Source organism: Ranitomeya imitator, chromosome 6, assembly GCF_032444005.1.
Source record: "Ranitomeya imitator isolate aRanImi1 chromosome 6, aRanImi1.pri, whole genome shotgun sequence".
In the NCBI taxonomy this organism is placed as follows: domain Eukaryota; kingdom Metazoa; phylum Chordata; class Amphibia; order Anura; family Dendrobatidae; genus Ranitomeya; species Ranitomeya imitator.
Genome location: NC_091287.1, coordinates 420,004,853 through 420,028,027, shown reverse-complemented (window position 1 = coordinate 420,028,027; position 23,175 = coordinate 420,004,853). Strand labels below are relative to the sequence as shown.

At 41.8% G+C, this 23,175-nt stretch overlaps 1 protein-coding gene across 7 annotated transcripts in view; it reads right to left on the bottom strand.

Moving 5' to 3' along the window:
• Positions 1-23,175, bottom strand: part of LOC138642804 (chloride channel protein D-like) — a 320,123-nt gene that overhangs the window by 209,545 nt on the left and 87,403 nt on the right. For all 7 annotated transcript variants that reach the window (XM_069731316.1, XM_069731317.1, XM_069731313.1 and 4 more), the window contains one exon: positions 14,369-14,540. In XM_069731316.1, coding sequence (XP_069587417.1) covers positions 14,369-14,540 — 172 coding nt within the window. The remainder of the gene's footprint in view (positions 1-14,368; positions 14,541-23,175) is intronic.

Below are 23,175 nucleotides of genomic sequence, written 5' to 3'. Positions count from 1 at the left end.
CTTAGCGTGCTGGAAGCAAAAACACTCTGGTTTTACATCACTGATAGTGATGAGCGAATATACTTGTTACTCAAGATTTCCCGAGCATGATTGGGTGTCCTTCGAGTATTTTTTAGTGCTCGGAGATTTCGTTTTTATTGCCGCAGCTGAATGTTTTACATCTGTTTGCCAGCTTGATTACATGTGGGGATTCCCTAGCAACCAGGCAACCCCCACATGTACTTATGCTGGCTAACAGCTGTAAACCATTCAGCTGCGGCAATAAAAACTAAATTTCCGAGCACTAAGGCTATGTGCACACGTTGCAGATTAGGCTTAGGAATTTCTGGTGCGGATTCTGCCTCTCCTGGCAGAAAACACACCTGCGGATTTGTTGCGTTTTTTGTGTGGTTCCGAAGCATTTTTTGTGCGTTTTTGCTGCGGTTTTCTTGCGGATTTGCTGCGTTTTTTACCCCTCCAGTTTTCTATAATGGAATGGGTACAAAAACGCTGCAGATTCACAAAAAAGAAGTGACATGCTACTTCTTTTAAACTGCAGCATTTCCGCAGTGGATTTTCCGCAAAGTGTGCACAGCATTTTTTTTTCTCATTGATTTACATTGTACTGTAAATCAATTGCGGATCTGCAGCGTTTCTGCACCTCAAAAAACGCTGCGGATCCGCAGAGAATCCACAACACGTGCACATAGTCTAAAAAATACTCGGAGGACACCCGAGCATGCTCGGGAAATCTCGAGTAACGAGTATATTCGCTCATCACTAATCACTGACCAACCACAGTATGCGCAGTGACACGAATCTCTCTTCAAATACTGTGCCAGTGAGGACGGCGTCACACTACCGTGTTTTACGGACGTAAGAGAGGTGCTGAAAATACAGATTGCATACGGTACAATGCTTCTCTATACCCCAGCTCCTATCAGCCGTATTTTACTGATCCGTATTATACGGTCTTCTACGGCCGTAGAAAATCGCAGCATGCTGCGTTTGTCACCGTATTGCGCAAAAAATATGCCAATGAAAGTCTATGGGGGCGAGAAAAATACGGATTACACACAGACCAGCAGTGTGACTTGCGAGAAATACGCAGCGGTGTTCTATAGAAAAGCCGGCAATTCAGTGCGGTGTACAGTAAAATCGCACTGACAGCTTACAATAGAATAGGTAGAATAAATGTGTACACATAGTATAGGTATATATATATATATATATATGTATATATATATATATATATATGTCATTGAGTCACATATATATATATATATATATATATATCTATATATATATATATAGATATATAAATTAATATTTCATCCAGTGCGAGATAGCTTTAAAGCCGGTAATTCAATAGCCGGCTTTTGCTATCTCCTTCCTAAACCGGACATGATATGAGACAAGGTTTACATACAGTAAACCATCTCATATCCCCATTTTTTTTTTGCATATTCCACACTACTGATGTTAGTAGTGTGTATGTGAAAAATTTGGGCTGTCTAGCTATTAAATTAAAGGGTTAAATGGCAGAAAAAATTGGCGTGGGCTCCCGCGAAATTTTCTCCGCCAGAGTGGTAAACCAGTGACTGAGGGCAGATATTAATAGCCTGGAGAGGGTCCATGGTTATTGGCCTCCCCGGCTAAAAACTGGGGGGCCAATATCCATTATTAATCAAATAGCATGAAATGGTAAAAAAACACACACACAATATTGCAAAGTATTTTAATGAAATAAACACACAGGTTGTTGTAATATTTTATTCCACTCTCAACCCACCTGAAAACCCTCGACCTGTAACAAATTAAAAATAATAAACCAACAATATCTCATACCTTCCGTCGATATGTCCCACGATGTAAATCCATCTGAAGGGGTTAAATTATTTTACAGGCAGGAGCTCTGCTATAATGCAGCTGTGCCCGTGCCTGTAAAACCCCAGCGAATGAATGAGGGTCCATGGTTATTGCCCCCCCCCCCCCTGGCTAAAAACATCTGCCCCCAGCCACCTCAGAAAAGGCACATCTGGAAGATGCACCTATTCTGGCACTTGGCCACTCTCTTCCCATTCCCGTGTAGCGGTGGGATATGGGGTAATGAAGAGTTAATGTCACCTTGCTATTGTAAGGTGACATTAAGCCAGATTAATAACGAAAAGGCATCAATTATGACACCTATCCATTATTAATCCAATAGCATGAAATGGTTAAAAAAACACACACACATTATTACGTGTGAACTTTTCTGAATATTTTCCCAGCCTCGAGGTCATATGAGGACATCCAGCAGAGGGCGCATCACCGCGAATGAAGGTAACTACAGGTCATTGACCTACTTTCCATTCATTCGCTGGGGTTTTACAGGCACGGGCACAGCTGCATTATAGCAGAGCTCCTGCCTGTAAAATAATTTAACCCATTCAGATGGATTTACATCGTGGGACATATCGACGGAAGGTATGAGATATTGTTGGTTTATTATTTTTAATTTGTTACAGGTCGAGGGTTTTCAGGTGGGTTGAGAGTGGAATAAAATATTACAACAACCTGTGTGTTTATTTCATTAAAATACTTTGCAATATTGTGTGTGTGTTTTTTTACCATTTCATGCTATTGGATTAATAATGGATATTGGCCCCCCAGTTTTTAGCCGGGGAGGCCAATAACCATGGACCCTCTCCAGGCTATTAATATCTGCCCTCAGTCACTGGCTTTACTACTCTGGTGGAGAAAATTGCGTGGGAGCCCACGCCAATTTTTTCTGCCATTTAACCCTTTAATTTAATAACTAGAGCGCCCAAATTTTGCACATACACACTACTAACATCAGTAGTGTGGATTATGCCAAAAAAATGGGGATATGAGATGGCTTACTGTATGTAACCATGTCTCATATCATGTCGGGTTTAGGAAGGAGATAGCAAAAGCCGGCAATTGAATTACCGGCTTTTAAGCTATCTCGCGCAGGATGAAATATTAATATATATCTATATATATATAATTGTCTAAGGGTTTTTCCGTCTGTCTGTCTGTCTGTCTGTCTGTCCTGGAAATCCCGTGTCTCTGATTGGTCGAGGCTGCTAGGCCTCGACCAATCAGCGACAGGCACAGCATGGCGACGATGAAGTCATAAAGGTTGCCTCGACCAATCAGCGACGGGCACAGTATCGACGTAGATGTCATAATGGTTGCCATGGCGATGATGATGTCATAAAGGTTGCCTCGACCAATCAGCGACGGGCACAGTCTGTCGTGAATTCTGGAATCATCATTGTGCATATACTACGGGGACATGCATATTCTAGAATACCCGATGCGTTAGAATCGGGCCACAATCTAGTCTATATATATAATTGTCTAAGGGTTTTTCCGTCTGTCTGTCTTTCTGTCTGTCTTTCTGTCTGTCTGTCTTTGTCTGTATGTCTGTCTGTCTGTCCTGGAAATCCCACCTCTCTCATTGGTCGAGGCCGCCAGGCCAGCGACGAGCACAGCGACGATGATGTCATAAAGGACGTAGATATCCGGCGTCTCTGATTGGTCGAGGCCGCCAGGCCTCGACCAATCAGCAACGGGCACAGCGACGATGATGTCATAAAGGACGTAGAAATCCCACGTTTCTGATTCAGCGACGGGCACAGTATCGACGTAGATGTCAAAATGGTTGCCATGGCGACGATGATGTCATAAAGGTTGCCTCGACCAATCAGCGACGGGCACAGTCTGCCGCGAATTCTGGAATCATCATTGTCCATATACTACGGGGACATGCATATTCTAGAATACCCGATGCGTTAGAATCGGGCCACAGTCTAGTGTATATATATATATATATATATATGTGTGTGTCTCACTGATATATATATATATATATATATATATATGTATATATATATATATATATATATATATATATATAGACAGTACATATGCTTTTATGTTTTTGGGAGCACATGGATCCATTGTATGTCCATATGTCGGTTTTGCAAGCCTGCGAGAAAATCTCGCAGTGCGGATGCCATACGGATTACATACGGAGGATGCCATGCGCAAAATACGCTGACACACTGCCTACGGATGAGATACGGACCACTATTTTGGGGACTTTCCTGCGTATTACGGCCGTAAATTACGGACCGTATTTTTATACGCTGAGTGTGACGCCGGCCTGACTCTGTCACACCAGTTACAGCAAAAGCTTGATGGCACATGTTGCTGATAAAAGTGGCACAACCAGTTAATAGGTTTAGGGGCAATCACTTTTTCACACAGGGCCTTGTAGGTTTTGATTTATTTTTCACTTAATAATAAGGATCTTCATTTAAAAACTGCATTTTGTGTTTTCTTGTGTGTTATCTTTGTCTTATATTTAAATGTGTTTGGGGATCTGAAACATTTAAGTGTGACAAACATACAAAAGAATAGGAAATCTGGAAGGAGGCAAACCCTTTTTCAGACAAATATATTTGTTCTAGCCACCAGTGGACAAGAGAAGGAGGTCATATGCTGTGAGTTAACTCTTATATTCATGCACATGTACTGTATATGTACCCCTGTGCACATTGCACTTACTCGTGTTGTACTACAATCAAACACCACGAATAATTGTGTTTTGATAGAATTCTGTATGATTTGGAAAATGGTCCTTCAACACCACATACAAACTGCATCTATCACCTGTAATAAATAGCCAACCTTTTCTTTTCAAACAAAATATTTCACATTGCTTCTTTACAAATGGAAGATTATAAATTAAAAGCCAAAAATAACAAAATTTTTGGATCCAGTTAGCAAATATGGATAATATGTATGCACTAGACGTTCTTTTAGGAGATGTTTGCCACATTTAAATCCAATGTCCCATAACACAACCTTCTAAATTCCAGCCAAAAAGTAACACATGTTTTCTCTGGGGCTGTCATTTATTATGATGTTCGAACTGAGCAGTAGCGCGAATGGCAAAATGCAAGTAATAATCTGACTACTAGGAATTTAACTGGGTAATGCATCCTGTAATACAGTGTTCCCCAACTCCAGTCCTCAAGGCCCACCAACATGTCATGTTTTCAGGATTTCCTTAGTCTTGCCCAGGTAATAATTGCATCACCTGTGCAATGCAAAGGAAATCCTGAAAACATGACCTGTTGGTGGGCCTTGAGGACTGGAGTTGGGGACCCCTGCTGTAATATATCTACCTGAAGCTGTGTTTTTAGCTTTCAACTCCGCTGGGCCTGCACAACGTCATGATTCTACAAGTATCAATGTTTAAAACATATAACCTGATCTTTGTATGGACATACCCAGTACATGAATTAAAGGGTTATCGAGGACTATATAATTTTTTTACCATGGGCCCCTAAGAACTAACAGGCAGATAGTGGCCAACTACCTGCCTACTGTGCCCAGCAGCCATCTATCCCAACATAAAGCTGTTACAGACTGCTCCTACTGGTGATTCAGTGACCTCAGCTGGCATCACAGCAACAGACTAGAGACTTTTCTTTCTCTCTGCTCTGATGACCAGGCATGACTGCCGAAATCCTGCCTAACTACGGAGAGCCGGCTGTCAATCAGCATAACGTTGGCACTCACGACTGAGCAGCCCAGAAACAGAAGAGCAGGAGCAGTTGAATCGCCAGCAGGAGCAGTCAGTGACCGCTCTGAGCTGATGTCGGGTAGAACGGGCAGCTAGTTGTTTCTGTTAACTACCTGTCTGTTATATTTTTTTTTACTATGGGCCTAAAAACTAATAGTTGGAGATAACCTTTTGATACTATTAAAATGCCAAAAATAAGTAAAAAAAAACAAGTGAAATTTGCTGACCAGAGGAGCAGCATTGTAGGCACGTGTATACTGCATATGTAGTGATTTAATTATAATTAACCCCTTAGCGACCGCCGATACGCCTTTTAACGGCGGCCGCTAAGGGTACTTAAACCACAGCGCCGTTAATTAACGGCGCTGTGGAAAAAGTCCATAGCGCCCCCCAGAGGCCGATTTTCTCCGGGGTCTCGGCTGCCGAGGGTAGCCGAGACCCCAGAGAACATGATTCGGGGGGTTTTTAACCCACCCCGCATTTGCGATCGCCGGTAATTAACCGTTTACCGGCGATCGCAAAAAAAAAAAAAAGCGATCTCTTTTTAATTTCTCTGTCCTCCGATGTGATCGCACATCGGAGGACAGAGAAAAGGGGTCCCAGATGGCCCCCCAATACTCACCTAGCTCCCCCGATGCTCCTCGTGTCTCCCGGTGGGCGCCGCCATCTTAAAAATGGTGGGTGCATGCGCAGTGCGCCCGCCGGCCGGCACCGGGAGAATCTTTGGGGTCTCGGCTGCCGGGGGTAGCCGAGACCCCAAAGAGCACGATCGGGGTCGGTATTACCGACCCCTGTTTTGCGATCGCCGGTAATTAACTGTTTACCGGCGACCGCAAAAAAAAAAAAAAAAGCAAAGTGTAATTCTCTGTCCTCTGATGTGATCGCACATCAGAGGACAGAGAAATAGGGGGATTCGGGGACCCTAGCATACTCACCTAGGTCCCTGGATCCTCTTGCTGCTCCTCCTGGCCGCCGGCAGCAGAACATGGCGGACGCATGCCCAGTGCGCCCGCCATCTGTCTCCATCTGCCGGCCGGCAGGAGAACAGCAGTTGGGGCTAAAATTAGGGTTAGGGTTAGGGGTAGGGTTAGGAGTAGGGTTAGGGGTAGGGTTAGGGGTAGGGTTAGGGTTAGGGGTAGGGTTAGGGTTAGGGGTAGGGGTAGGGTTAGGGGTAGGGGTAGGGGTAGGGTTAGGGTTAGGGGTAGGGTTAGGGTTAGGGGTAGGGTTAGGGGTAGGGTTAGGGGAAGGGTTAGGAGTAGGGTTAGGGGTAGGGTTAGGGGTAGGGGTAGGGGTAGGGCTAGGGTTAGGGCTAGGGTTGGGGCTAAATTTAGGGTTAGGGTTGGGGCTAAATTTAGGGTTAGGGTTGGGGCTAAACTTAGGGTTAGGCTTCTTTCACACTTACGTCGGTACGGGGCCGTCGCAATGCGTCGGCCCGACATACCGACGCACGTTGTGAAAATTGTGCACAACGTGGGCAGCAGCTGTAGTTTTTCAACGCATCCGCTGCCCAATCTATGTCCTGGGGAGGAGGGGGCGGAGTTACGGCCACGCATGCGCGGTCAGAAATGGCGGATGCGACGTACAAAAAAAGTTTCATTGAACTTTTTTTGTGCCGACGCTCCGCCAAAACACAACTGATCCAGTGCACGAAGGACGCAACGTGTGGCCATCCGTCACGATCCGTCGGCAATACAAGTCTATGGGCAAAAAACGCATCCTGCGGGCACATTTGCAGGATCCGTTTCTTGTCCAAAACGACGGATTGCGACGGAATGCCAAACGACGCAAGTGTGAAAGTAGCCTTAGGGTTAGGGTTAGGGTTGGGGCTAAAGTTAGGGCTAGGGTTGGGGCTAAAGTTAGGGTTAGAGCTGGGATTAGGGTTTGGATTAGGGTTGGTATTAGGGTTAGGGTTGGCATTAGGGTTACGCTTGGGATTAGGGTTAGGTTTGGGATTAGGGTTAAGGTTAGGGTTGTGATTAGGGGTGTATTGGGATTAGGGTTAGGTTTGAGGTTAGGGTTGAGATTAGGATTAGGGGTGTGTTGGATTTAGGGTTTTGATTAGGGTTATGGTTAGGGTTGACATTAGGGTTGTTTTGGGGTAAGGGTTGTGATTATGGTTAGGGTTAGTGATTAGGATTATGGATGAGGTTGGGATTAGGGTTAGGGGTGTGTTGGGGTTAGGGTTGGAGCTAGAATTGGGGGGTTTCCACTGTTTAGGTACATCAGGGGGTCTCCAAACACGACAGCCAATTTTGCGCTCAAAAAGTCAAATGGTGCTCCCTCCCTTCTGAGCTCTGCCGTGCGCCCAAACAGTGGGTTACCCCCACATATGGGGCATCAGCGTACTCGGGATAAATTGGACAACAACTTCTGGGGTCCAATTTCTCTTGTTACCCTTGTGAAAATAAAAACTTGGGGGCTACAAAATCTTTTTTTGTGAAAAAAAAGATATTTTTTATTTTCACGACTCTGCATTCTAAACTTCTGTGAAGCACTTGGGCATTCAAAGTTCTCACCACACATCTAGATAAGTTCCTTGGGGGGTCTAGTTTCCAAAATGGGGTCACTTGTGGGGGGTTACTACAGTTTAGGTACATCAGGGGCTCTGCAATCGCAACATAATGCCCACAGACCATTCTATCAAAGTCTGCATTCCAAAACGGCGCTCCTTCCCTTCCGAGCTCTGCCGTGCGCCCAAACAGTGGTTTACCCCCACATATGGCGCATCAGCGTACTCGGGATAAATTGGACAACAACTATTGCAGTCCAATTTCTCCTGTTACCCTTGTGAAAATAAAAACTTGGGGGCTACAATATATTTTTTGTGGAAAAAAAAATATTTTTTTATTTTCACGACTCTGCATTCTAAACTTCTGTGAAGCACTTGGGCATTCAAAGTTCTCACCACACATCTAGATAAGTTCCTTGGGGGGTCTAGTTCCCAAAATGGGGTCACTTGTGGAGGGTTTCTACTGGTTAGGTACATCAGGGGCTCTGCAAACGCAACATAATACCCGCAGACCATTCTATCAAAGTCTGCATTCCAAAACGGCGCTCCTTCCTTCCGAGCTCTGCCGTGCGCCCAAACAGTGGTTTACCCCCACATATGGGGTACCAGCATACTCAGGACAAATTGGACAACAACTTTTGGGGTCCAATTTCTCTTGTTACCCTTGTGAAAATAAAAATTTGGTGGCTAAAAAATCTTTTTTGTGGAAAAAAAAAATATTTTTTATTTTCACGGCTCTGCATTATAAACTTCTGTGAAGCACTTGGGCATTCAAGGTTCTCACCACACATCTAGATAAGTTCCATGGGGGGTCTAGTTTCCAAAATGGGGTCACTTGTGGGGGATTTCTACTGTTTAGGCACATCAGGGGCTCTCCAAACGCGACATGGCGTCCGATCTCAATTCCAGCCAATTCTACATTGAAAAAGTAAAACGGCACTCTTTCTCTTCCAAGCTCTGCGGTGCGCCCAAACAGTGGTTTACCCCCACATATTGGGTATCGACGTACTCAGGAGAAATTGCACAACAACTTTTGTGGTCTAATTTCTCCTGTTACCCTTGTGAAAATAAGAATTTGTGGGCAAAAAGATCATTTTTGTGTAAACAAAAGCGATTTTTTATTTTCACGGCTCTACGTTATAAACTTCTGTGAAGCACTTGGGGGTTCAAAGTGCTCACCACACATCTAGATAAGTTCCTTAAGGGGTCTAGTTTCCAAAATGGTGTCACTTGTGGGAGTTTCCACTGTTTAGGTACATCAGGGGCTCTCTAAATGTGACATGGTGTCCGATCTCAATTCCAGCCAATTCTGCATTGAAAAAGTCAAACGGCGCTCCTTCACTTCTAAGTTCTGCGGTGCGCCCTAACAGTGGTTTACCCCCACATATGGGGTATTGGCGTATTCAGAAGAAATTGCATAACAAAATTTATGGTTACATTTCTGTTTTTACACTTGTGAAAATAAAAAAAATGGTTCTGAATTAAGAGGTTTGCAAAAAAAAAGTTAAATGTTCATTTTTTCCTTCCACATTGTTTCAGTTCCTGTGAAGCACGTAAAGGGTTAATAAACTTCTTGAATGTGGTTTTGAGAACCTTGAGGGGTGTAGTTTTTAGAATGGTGTCACACTTCATTATTTTCTATCATATATACCCCTCAAAATGACTTAAAATGTGATGTGGTCCCTAAAAAAAAATGGTGTTGTAAAAATGAGAAATTGCTGGTCAACTTTTAACCCTTATAACTCCCTAACAAAAAAAAATTTTGTTTCCAAAATTGTGCTGATGTAAAGTAGACATGTGGGAAATGTTATTTATTAACTATTTTTCATGACATATCTCTCTGATTTAAGGGCATAAAAATACAAAGTTTGAAAATTGCAAAATTTTAAAAATTTTCGCCATATTTCCGTTTTTTTCATAAATAATCGCAAGTAATATCGAAGAAATGTTACCACTAACATGAAGTACAATATGTCACGAAAAAACAATCTCAGAATCAGCGGGATCCGTTGAAGCGTTCCAGAGTTATAACCTCATAAAGTGACAGTGGTCAGAATTGCAAAAATTGGCCTGGTCATTAAGTACCAAATTGGCTCTGTCACTAAGGGGTTAATGCTGCTTATATTTTTTGATGAATTCTGTTGAAGGATACAGGTCACCATAAAACGCAGTCTGCCTTTATCTCCGGCCTCCGGGTCATAATAGTCACTAAATCTTGTGTGCAGAGGTATGACTTAAGTAGGTGCAGAGGTTCAATCACTGGGGTCCAGGAGCTCAAGGGGCCCAAACTGTCCCTTTGACCCTTATTGGAAGACCAATATTACTACAAAACCTTGATAAATAAGGGCCATCAGCGTTAAGTTACACCACTGCTGTTATGTATCGGTGTAAACCCTGGAAAGGATGTCTGCTTCTCAAGACCAGGGCAGGATTACATTTCATGTAGTAGGTATATGTGCTGTAGTCCCAATCTTGTAATATACAGTATTTCTATGCTAATAAATGTCCACAAGCACTGAGCACAGCATCACTGATTGCAAATAATATATCCCAAAATATGTCAGAACAGATTTCTGCATGGACATCATAACTGGTTCAGTGCAAACCAAGGCACAATCATATAAAAATGAACTCAAGAACCAAAGTATGAGAAACAATTAATTAGAATTGTATTAGTATATTAAATAGAAAATTTGAACACATACAAATAGAAATATTTAAAAAAGCGGGAAACCACAAGGTGGCGCCACCGTCCCATAAACTACACATAGTAAGGTAGCAGATGTATATAGACACAGATAAATAGTGTAGTTAAATGTAAGCTGAGGCTAAGAAGCATCAAACATTCATAAAGAGGATAATGATTTAAACAAAAATCTAGAGAACTGTCGACTCACAGAGGGAAGAAAATCCTGTGAGGTTCCAGAAAACTCCTAACCTTCAACCTATCCTACACAAAATACCCTAAAATAGTAGTGGTCAAATGCTACCTGTAATAAGTATGTGGCACATACCAGACAGCCTGACGTATGCTTCAACAAATAGCCTTCTTTCAGTATTTCTATTCTGTATTCCATGGGCCCCAACCTTGCTAACCTTTAGAGTCACATTTAGCTTTGAGAGAGGCTAGCAAGCAACATTTACATCTAAAAGAGAGCCGCGATCCACATCCAGCTCGCACCCCCTAACAGTAGTGACACACAGAAGCCCCATTATAATGATAACCAAAGCTTTTCCACAGACATCACACCAAGATCAAGATATTCCCATAATATCTCCATTCAGTATTCTCTCAACCGTCACTCCAACCAGACTTTAAGATCCAGCTTCAAGCATCTACTCTGACAAGTAAAAAGTGGAGGAGCTTTACCATGCTAATTCAATCCAGGATCAGGGGATCAAACCAAGGGTGCCATGTGTCCGACTGGTGCAGTGCAGTGAGGATGACCACAGAGAAATGAAGGAGAGAGAACATCCAAGGTGAATAAAATTCAATGATTCTTTATTCTTGGATGTACTCTTTATTCTCGGATACAACAATAAAGAATTGAATTTTATTCACCTAGAATGTGCTGTTTCCTCCATTTCTCCTTGGTCCACTTCCTCTGACAGTTCACATCATCCAGTCTCCAGCTTACCATGCTTAAATTATCTCCTAACCCCAAGGCAGGGGTGGCGTCACCACCCGACGCACCCGGGCAAGTGACAGGGCCCTGGACAGATGGGGGGGGGCCCACTCAGTGTGGGGACACTGGTACGCCATGGGGCCCATGAGACGAGGGTGCCAGCGCTGGCACCACTCCCCTCACATTAAACTGTTTCCAATATTCACCTCTCCCCATTCCCTGCTACTTCTGTCTAAGCTTCTACAGTCTCCTCAGCATCTTCTGACCCTCTGTGATGTCTCAGTGCAGAGGGTGTGATTATGTCACTACAGCATGCCCTCTGTACACTCAAAGCACCATATGGGGCCCATTATACTGTATGGAACACTATATGGGGCCCATTATACTATATGTAGCAATATATGGGGCCATTACACTGTATGTCGTACTATGTGGGGCCATTATACTATATGTAGAAATATATGGGGCCGATTATACTGTATAGAGCACTATCTAGGGTCATTATACTGTACGGAACAAAAACTGGGGTCCATAATACTATATGGAGTAATTTATGAGGCCATTATACTGTATGGAGCAATACATGGGTCCCATTATACTGTACACAGTAATATATTGGACCTATTTAACTGTAATGAGCACTATGTGGGGTCCATTACACTGCATGGAGCAATATATGGGGCCGATTATATTGTATGCAGTAATATATAGAGCCCATTATTCTGTATGGAGCACTATGTGGGGCTCATTAAACTGTATGGATGACTATGTGGTGCCCATAATACTATATGGAAGACATATGGTGCCCATAATACTGTATGGTGAACTATGTGGTGCCCATAATACTGTATGGAGGAATATGTGGTGCCCATAATACTGTACGGAGGATTATGAGGTTCCCATAATACTGTATGGGGGACTATGCTGTGTGGTCTAAAATGAAAAGTCTGCAGTCTCCCTCTGTGACTGCAGATTTTTGAATCCTCCCACAGCGCGCACACTCTGCGCTGTGAGGATTAGCCAGTTTCCGAGCTATTGTAGAATTTACAATAGATATCACTCATGTAATGTAAGAAGTAAGTGAAATCTTTGGCATTGTACCATGACTATATTTCTTATCTGTGCATCATGAATCATAGTATATGTTAAAGGGGCTCACTGAGACTCTTTGCCTGGCGCCCATGAAAATCCGGAGCCGCCCCTGCCCTAAGGCCAAAATATGCACATTCAGATCTGCTCTATTGTGCAAGGCTACTCACAACATTCACCACCTGGAGACCTGCTCAACATAGTTGTATCCTAGACCTGGAAATAATGCACCAAGTTGGCAGGCAGTTTCAAGCCACACATCATGGGCCTGTGAGCCACAGGTTAGGAACCCCCTGCTGCATGCAATGACAGGCTAATAGTTGGCTGTACTGTCCACAACCATGTACTGGCAGGCAGTTATTGACTTTGTATGGTGGTCTATAAAGAGGCTTTCCAGTCATATAATATTAATAACCTATCCTTAAAATGGGTTATCAATACCAGATCAGTGGTATTACAAAACCCAACACCCCCACTGTTATTAGGGTCCATTCACTACGTCAAAGTGTCCACCTCCAGTAGGCATATATGCCCAAAATAATGCACTTCAGAGCGCACTCTGCCGGCACCATTATAGTCTATGTCCTCATCGGCGAATACATCCGAATCATGTTTTGCAGGGGGGGATTTGGACGCAAGCCCTGATGGAACCCACAAACGCAGATAAAAGTGCAATGTGAAAGCACCCTTTAATGTAAACAGATCAACTTCTTTATAAGTAATTAGAAGCTGATCTGAAGATCTCGGCAGAGGTTTTTCATTGATGACCTATCCCAAGTATAGTTTAGTTCATTAAAATCATATGCCCAAACAGTCCCTTTAAATTATGTGCATTTATTTCAGGTTACCATTTTGTGTTCATTTAGAATGGCATGATTCTACTGATTTTATTATGGTGCTAGGTAGAGTTGGTGCCAATTTATTATCTGTGGCTGCTGGTTGGGAGAAGAAGACCCACCTCTGGCGGCATCCATGGCTCTTTTGATTAGCCTACTTAGCGTGATGCCGCAACAATGACGTCACACCAGGCCGCTGATGAAAAGAAAAGCTGCAGACAATGCCACACGGTTCCCCCTCTCCCATCAAGTGGCTAGTAGAAGGGATCTCTGAATCGAATCGCACCAATTTTAGTGCTAGGTATATTATGGCTATATGAATATTAAATCCAATACTACTTTCACTCATTGGACTGCCTCTATAAGAAACATCAAATTATGTACTGCTAATGGGATATTATTACTGTAAAAGAAATGACAGCGTCCAGGTCTCAGCCACAGAAGATGAGGCTGTAGAAGCAGCCAAGCGCAGTAACCTTTTTTGTAAATCCCATGAAAGTGTATGGGAGTATTGGCAACAGCATAGTTCACTGTGCTTTGCTTGAAGGTGGCTATTCCTCTCAGCCATGGACGTTTGAGATAGGAATAACCCTTTAGCTCCAAATCAGGGCTTTATTTTGCAAAACACATTTTATGCTAACAAAGATTAGTTGTAGCTTCAACTACCTGATAGTATTGCATGATTTATAATCAATTTATTTAACAAAAGTCCATATGTACTTACCATAATAACAGTAAGGGATATGGTCAGTCTGGAAACACCACTGAAATAAGCAGCTGAGCCTATTGCTGCAAACAAACCAGGGTCAATCCATCTCCCATACTGATCAGTTCGGACTCCAAACAAGTATACCATAATTATCCCAACACTCCTGCCGAGCAATGCACCAGTGTACCTGCAAAAGAGGAATTGTGACATGAGATACCAAGCTTATCAATTATATATTTAAATACAGTATATGAATCAATAAAAACAAACCTTTGTGCTATATGTGTAAATATGCTTTTATACAAGTGCTTCTCACTAAATTAGAATATCATCAAGAATTTAATTTATGGCAGTTCTTCAATACAAAAAGTGAAACTCATATTATAGAGTCATTACAAATAGAGTGATCTATTTCAAGTGTTTATTTCTATTAATGTTGATGATTATGGCTTACAGCCAATGAAAACCCAAAAGTCATTATCTCAGTAAATTAGAATAACTAACAAAAAAAACACCTGCAAAGGCTTCCTAAGCATTAAAAAAGGTCCCTTAGTCTGTTTCAGTAGGCTCCATAATCATAGGGAAGACTGCTGACTTGACAGTGGTCCAGAAGGCAGACATTGACACACTCCACAAGGAGGGTAAGCCAAAAAAGGTCATTGCTACAGAAGCTGGCTGTTCACAGAGTGCTGTATCCAAGCATATTAATGGAAAATTGAGTGGAAGGAAAAAGTGTGGTAGAAAAAGGTGCAGAAGCAATCGGGATAACCGCAGCATCGAAAGGATTGTTAAGGAAAGCCCATTCAAAAATTTGCTGGGAAACTCACAAGGAATGGACAGTTGCTGGAGTCATTGATTCAAGAGCCACTACACACAGACATATCCAGGACATGAGCTGCAAGTGTTGACTTCCTTGTGTAAAGCCACTCATGACCAATAGACAACGCCAGAAGCATCTTACCAGGGAGAAAAAGAACTGGACTGTTGCTCAGTGGTCCAAGGTGTTGTTTTCAGATGAAAGTAAATTTTGCATTTCATTTGGATATCAAAGACTCAGAGTCTGGAGGAAGAGTGGAGAGGCACACAATCCAAGCTGCTTGAGGTCTAGTATGATGTTTCCACAATCAGTGATGGTTTGAGGAGCCACGTCATCTGCTGGTGTAGGTCCACTGTGTTTTATCAAGACCAAAGTCAGCGCAGCCGTCTACCAGGAAATTTTAGAACATTTCATGCTTCCCTCTGCTGACAAGCTTTTTGGAGATGGAAATTTCATTCTACAGCAGGACTTGGCACCTGTCCACACTGCCAAAAGTACCAACACCTGGTTTAAAAACAACAGTATCACTGTGCTTGATTGGCCAACAAACTCGCCTGACCTTAACCACATAGAGAATCTATGGGGTATTGTCAAGAGGAAGATGAGCAACACCAGACCCAACAATGCAGACGAGCTGAAGGCTACTATTAGAGCAACCTGGGCTTCCATAATACATTAGCAGTCTCACAGGCTGATCGCCTCCATGCCACGCAGCATTGATGCAGTAATTGATGCAAAAGAAGCCCTGACAAAGTATTGAGTGCATTTACTGAACATACATTTCAGTAGGCCAACATTTTTGGATTCTAAAATAATTTTTCAAGCTGGTGTTATAAAGTATTCTAATTCACTGACATAATGACTTTTGCGGCTTCATTGGCTGTAAGCCATAATCATCAACATTACCAGAAATAGATACTTGAAATAGATTACACTGTTTGTAATTACTCTATATAATATATGAGTTTCACTTCTTGTATTGAAGAACTGAAATAAATTAACTTTTTGATGCTATTCTAATTTTGTGAGAAGCCCTTGTATATACAGTACTGTATATATATATATATATATATATATATATATATACCGTATATATGTCACTAATAACAAAGTTACAAACAAAATTATCCACCCCCTAAATTACAATAATTTGCAAAACGTACGGTACTGACTTTCTGCTGTTTTCTATAAACCAATTAAACAAAAATAATTTAAACTACTCAGCACAGCTAATATAACAAGTGTTTTTCACATTGAACACAAAATGCCACTTTTAATGATAACTGCAGTCTCACAATAATTCAACTCCGTCATGACAAGCATCTTTAGGACTTATTATAGCATCTTTAGCTGCTATGACCTGCAGCAAATGCAATACATTGCTAAACACCAGCTTCTGGCAGCATTCCTGAGGAAACTTAGCCATTCCTCATAAGTCAAGTTGCCAAGTTCACAGAGTTGTTAAGAAAGTGGTCCAAAAAGTTAAGAGAACAGATTGTCATCATGAAAAAAACAAGGAAAAGGTTCCACAAGCTATCAGAGGCATTGAATGTTCTCAGAGTATTACGTTTGGAAGCAGAGTTCACAAGATCAAAGATACAGGAACTCTGGCTACACCATCTGGATGTGACAGAAAGAGTAAGCTAACACTTGCTGTTATCAGATTCCTGAGAAGACAAGTGGTAAAATCCCTTGAGTTGACCCAATGAACAAAACTAGAACTTTTTTGACCCATAGATCAGTGGTATGTCTGAATAAGGAAAAATGAGGCATATGATAAAAAAAACACCTTGCCTACAGTGAAGCATGGTGGCGGCTTGGTCATGCTGTGGAGGGCAAGATGGATTCAATCAAGTATCAGGAAATTCCAGGAGAAAACATCATGCTTCGTGTGAGGATGCTCACTGAAGCTTGGACGTCATTGGACATCCCCACACAACAATGATCCTAACCATGCCTGAAAGTCCACTAAGACTTCGCTTCAAAAAAACCTCCAGGAAGATTTTAGAGTGGCTGTCAGACATCTGACAAGAATCCCATACATAAACTTTGAGGAGATTTGAAAAAGGAGACTGCAGAACACAAACTGAAGAATATTAGTGTTCTGAAATGCATTGACTATGAGAAACATTCCAAGATTCCCCAGTAACACTGCCAGAAGTTGGTATATGGCTATGCATCACACTTGCAGCAGGTCATAAGAGCCAAAGTGCACGTTACTAAATATTAAAGATGCTTGTCAAGAAGGGGTTGACTAATTCTGAGATTCTACTAGCCATTAAAAGTGGCCTCTTGTGTCATGTTATTTGTGTGGACCTGTTTACATTTTTCTTATTTCATTGGTTTATTGCAAACAGAAGAAAGTTTGTAAATTTTTCTAATAGAGGGTTATCGAAGTTGAATGACTACTTTATTTATAATATTTATAGTGAATGATATAAACAACAGTTTAACAAATGCATAATTATTTCACTAAAGTAATTTAAATACTGTGACCAAGTGTTAACTGTATGAAATGTTCTCAGAAAATTTGAGATGTTCGCATAGTAACAATTTCAGATTTTGTCGCATCTAGCTTTCAGTAGTGAGAGCTTCTGTTACTGAATTTTGTCAAAGACCACTAGAGCTGGAGGGTAAATTGCATGCCACAAATAGGCAAAACCAACACAAAAGCTGCATTAATTCTAAGGGAAGTATTCACTCTCTTTTCATTTCAAAGCCAGGGTTTCTAACCGACCAGGATTTTCTGGGCAGTCCACAAAAATAGGGCACTTTTTTTCCAGTCAGTAAAAAAATATTTGATGCGTCCATAATTTTATCATCATTTTACACATCACAGTGAAAGCAACTTATAATAATAACAATAATAGTAATAAGCTTATGTCTTCTTATCATAATGGTGGGTTGTTGTTGTTATTATTATTATCATCATTATAATATATTTTTTTAAGAGCACCATTGATTCCATGGTGCTGTACATGAGTAGGGGTTACATTCAAAATACAAATATAAATTACAGAGAAGAAACTAAGGTCAAATTCACACTATCAGTATTTGGTCAGTATTTTACATCAGTACTTGTAAGCCAAAATCAGGAGAAGAATAATCAGAGTAAAAGTGAAATAGAAAAAAGTGCAACACTTCTGCATTTTTCACCCACTCCTGGTTTAGGCTTACAAGTACTGATGTAAAATACTGACCAAATACGGAACGTGCAAACATGGCACAACAATGACAGACTGGTACAGAAAGGAGGGAGCCATGCTCTTGTGGGCTTACATTCTATAGGATAATGGAGAAAGAGACAGTAAGTTGGGTGGTTTGCATGTGGTGGATAATAGGACGTCTTGGGATACAGAATTCCAGAGGATTGGGGAAACACGGTGAAGTCTTGGCGGTGATTGGGTGAGGAACGTATAAGTGTGGTGGAGAGATGGAAGTTTTTTAATGATCGGAGGTTAGTTGTTAGAACAGATCGGGAGATTAGTTTGGAGATAAACGAGGACACAGGTTATGGATGGCATTGTACTTAACCCCTTTCTGACCTCGGACGGGATAGTACGTCCGAGGTCAGAAGCCCCGCTTTGATGCAGGGCTCCGCGGTGAGCCCGCACCAAAGCCAGGACATGTCAGCTGTTTTGAACAGCTGACATGTGCCCGTAATAGGCACCTATTAACTAGTTAAATGCCGCTGTCAAATGCAGACAGCGGCATTTAACTACCGCTTCCGGCCGGGCGGCCGGAAATTACGTCATCGCCGACCCCCGTCACATGATCGGGGGTCGGCGATGCATCTCCATTGTAACCATAGAGGTCCTTGAGACCTCTATGGTTACTGATCGCCGGTGGCTGTGAGCGCCACCCTGTGGTCGGCGCTCACAGCACACCTGCATTTCTGCTACATAGCAGCGATCAGCAGATCGCTGCTATGTAGCAGAGGCGATCGGGTTGTGCCTACTTCTAGCCTCCCATGGAGGCTATTGAAGCATGGCAAAAGTAAAAAAAAAAAGTTGAAAAAATTTTTAAAAAAATTGAAAAAATATAAAAGTTTAAATCACCCCCCTTTCGCCCCAATCAAAATAAATCCATAAAAAAAATATCAAATCTACACATATTTGGTATCGCCGCACTCAGAATCGCCCGATCTATCAATTAAAAAAAAGCATTAACCTGATCGCTAAACAGCATAGCGGGAAAAAAATTTGAAATGCCAGAATTACGTTTTTTTGGTCGCCGCGACATTGCATTAAAATGCAATAACGGGCGATCAAAAGAACGTATCTGCACCGATATGCTATCATTAAAAACGTCATCTCGGCACGCAAAAAATAAGCCCTCATCCGACCCCAGATCATGAAAAATGGAGACGCTATGAGTATCGGAAAATGGCGCAATTTTTTTTTTTTTTTTAGCAAAGTTTGGAATTTTTTTTCACCACTTAGATAAAAAATAACCTAGAGATGTTAGGTGTCTATGAACTCGTACTAACCTGGAGAATCATAATGGCAGGTCAGTGTTAGCATTTAGTGAACCTAGCAAAAAAGCCAAACAAAAAACAAGTGTGGGACTGCACTTTTTTTGCAATTTCACCGCACTTGGAATTTTTTTCCCGTTTTCTAGTACACGACATGCTAAAACCAATGATGTAGTTCAAAAGTACAACTCGTCCCGCAAAAAATAAGCCTTCACATGGCCAAATTGACGGAAAAATAAAAAAGTTATGGCTCTGGGAAGGAGGGGAGCGAAAAACGAACACGGAAAAACAAAAAATCCCAAGGTCATGAAGGGGTTAAATGTTAGTAGTTTGAACTGTATATGTTGGGGAATTGGTAGCCAATGAAGGGATTCGCAGAGGGAAGAAGCGATGGAGTAGTGGGGAGAGAGGTAGATTAGTCAGGCAGCAGAGTTAAGGATGGACTGGGAAGGTGTGAGTGTTAACTGGGAGGCGACATAACATTTTAGTAGATTCGGGGTTGAGGAAAGGATGGATTCTGGAAATATTTTTGATTTGGAGGTGGCAAGAGCTTGGATGTACGGTTTGGAGGACATGGCAAAGTCAAGGGTTACTCTGAGGCAGCAGACTTCTGGTACAAGGGAAAGCGTGATGTCATTTATTGGGATAGAAAGATCAAGTAGGGGGGTTAGGTGAGATGGAGGAAAGATGAAGAGTTCAGCTTTGTCCACATTGAGCTTTAGGATGTGTGATGAGACGAAGGATGATTTGGCTGATAGACACTCTGGGATTCTGGACAGCAGAGATGTGACATCTGGGCTAGAGTGTTAGATTTGAGTATCATCAGCATATAGTTGGTACTAGAAGCCATGGAACTTTATGAGTTGTCCCTGGCCAAAAGTATTGATTGGGTAAAGATGGGGTCCCAGGACAAAGCTTTGAGAGACATCAACACAGAGAGGGTGAGTTGAGGACGTAGTGTGGGAGTAGGAGACGCTAAATTTGTGGTTGGAGAGATATGAGGAGATCCAGGGGAGTGCAAGGTCTTTAATGCCATTGAAAGAGAGGTATTGTAGTAGGAGATAGTAGTCAACTGTGTCGAAGGCAGAAGACAGGTCTAGAAGGAGGAGTATATAATATTGGTGTTAAGTAAGTCTAATTTTGGTCCAGGCAGTTTCGGTGGAATGGTGTAGATGGAAGCTGGATTGTAGGTTGTCAAAGAGTGAGTTAGATGACAGATGGGAGGAAATTTCAGCATGGACATGCTGTTCAAGGAGTTTAGAGGCGAATGGGAGCAGCAATATGGGGTGATAGCTGGACGCTGAGGTCAGGTCGAGGGATGGTTTCTTCAGGATAGGTGTGATCATGGCATGTTTGAAAGCAGAAGGGTATCAGAAATTAGCGAGAGATAGATTGAAGAGGTGGGTTATGGCCGGGATAAGTGTGGTGGTGAGGTTGGCGAGGAGGTGGGATTGGGGTAAGTTGCACTTTTAAGAGGAGACAAGCTCTCCTTCAATGATGGTAGGGAGGAAAGTTATGGGGAGGGGCAGTGGCCTGCTATACATATGGGGTCATGGGGGATGAGCAGTAAAGATTTGCCTTGCTTAGTCAATCACATTTTTAAATAAACAAAAGCAAAACAATCGAATCCCTAGCAAGTGATGCTGATAATGATCAAAGATAATAATATGGTCCAGTGGGACAAGAAAGTTTCTTGCATCAAAGTAGGACTATATGAGACGTTGTTCTACGCTATAGCAGAGAGAGCATATAAACATAGATGTAAAATGAACAATAAAAGTACAATATTTTATTAGAAATACTTAAAAGAGACAATTTGTTAAGAAAGTGCCAATAGGGTTCATGGTAATGAGCCAAAGATATATAAGTGGCACCTCCAGTCCGTATTTTTTAAATGTGTGGCAAAGACTTCAACAGAGATGAAGGAGATAGGAGGGGGCAGTGGGGGGCAGAGAAGGGAGTTAAATGTGTTGAATAGCTGTTTGGGGTTGCGGGATAAAGAAGATGCAAAAGTGGTAAAGTAGTCTTGTTTAGCAGAGGTGAGGGGGACTTGAATGTGAAAGTTGCTAATGTGAATGAGGTGAAGTCTTCCTGTGAGTGCATTTTCTTCCAGTGCCTCTCTGCAACCCTGGACACTTGATGAAGCTTTTTGTGAGGTTGTTATGGCAGGGTTTTCTATTGATACATCACATTGCCATACACAAGAGGGGCGACCGAGTCATTACCTAATGCAAGTGTGGAGTTGTAGAAAACGATGGCGCAGCCTGGAGTTAAGATATGGAGGATAGTGGTAGAATAGAGTCAGAGAGTGTGTGAATGTCTAGGTTGTACTGTAGATACGTATTATTTAAATTCCAAATGATTTATTATAGCTCTCTAATATGTCCATATAAAAATTTGTCTGTCCATGATTTTTTTTGAGAAGCTGTCCAGAAAAAAAAAAAAAATAAATAAGGTTGGCAACTGTGTTCCTAACCATTTCATTGTTTAATCTCTAAAGGGTTTTAAACAAAACAAGTGTATACTTTAATCATAACCAAAGATTTTCAGGTAATTTTCATTCATCGCCCTTAAATACATACTTAAAATAATAAAAATAGCACAAAGTGAATATGTCACCAGGTTTACACTGCCCAATCTGAGAGCAGCAGATCTCGTTTCCAGTGATGTATCACTAGGGGTATGTGAACACAATTTTTTTTTCAGGAGGGTTCGCTCTGAAACCTGCCTGAAAAGCACCCAAAAGCTCAAAAATTTAATGTATACATTTCTAGGTCAAAACCACTTGCTTTTCATACGTTCAGTCTTTCGATCATCTTTCGGCTTCAGGTTGCAAAAGAAGCAAAGCAATGAAAAGAAGTGACCTAACCATTCTTCTGATTGTGAGACGCCACAAGCTAAATAAAGAGGTCTATTGGGAGCACAAAGAGAGACAGAAGACGTATGGCGTCTTTTGAAGTGTTTTACAAACAGAATTTTCTGACGTGGATTCAGCTTCAGAACTCGGCTGATTCGCCCAAGTTTAAAAGATGTTCTGTGCACATACCTTTAGAGTATCAACCTTAGAGTATGTGTATATATCCATAGGGTATGTGGACACAATACCTTTTTCAGCCGGATTCAGTCTAGAAGACACATTAAAAAGTGCTGCTAAACTATAGCAAAAAAATGAACAAAATGCACAGCAATGTAAAAAGACATTGCTGTGCACATGTTCAGTCTTTTGTTACTTCTTTTAACCACTTCAGAGTTCTCAAACTGAGAAGCGGTTACAAGAAGTAACATGCTCATTCTTCAGGGGGCTTTCTTTGGAAGCTGAGAAAAAATGCTGGCGGTGGACCTGCTACAAAAAACGACAACAAAACAGTCAGTGAAGCTGTTTCAGAAAAAACACAGCCAACTTTTTCCTAAAGTGGCTTTACCTAGGAAAACCTCTGCGGCTCCACCATACTCTTGGGGTAAGATCACACAACTGTTTCTCCACATTCAAGGGAAAGGGTCCAATTATTCTGACCAAACTTTGATCAGAAA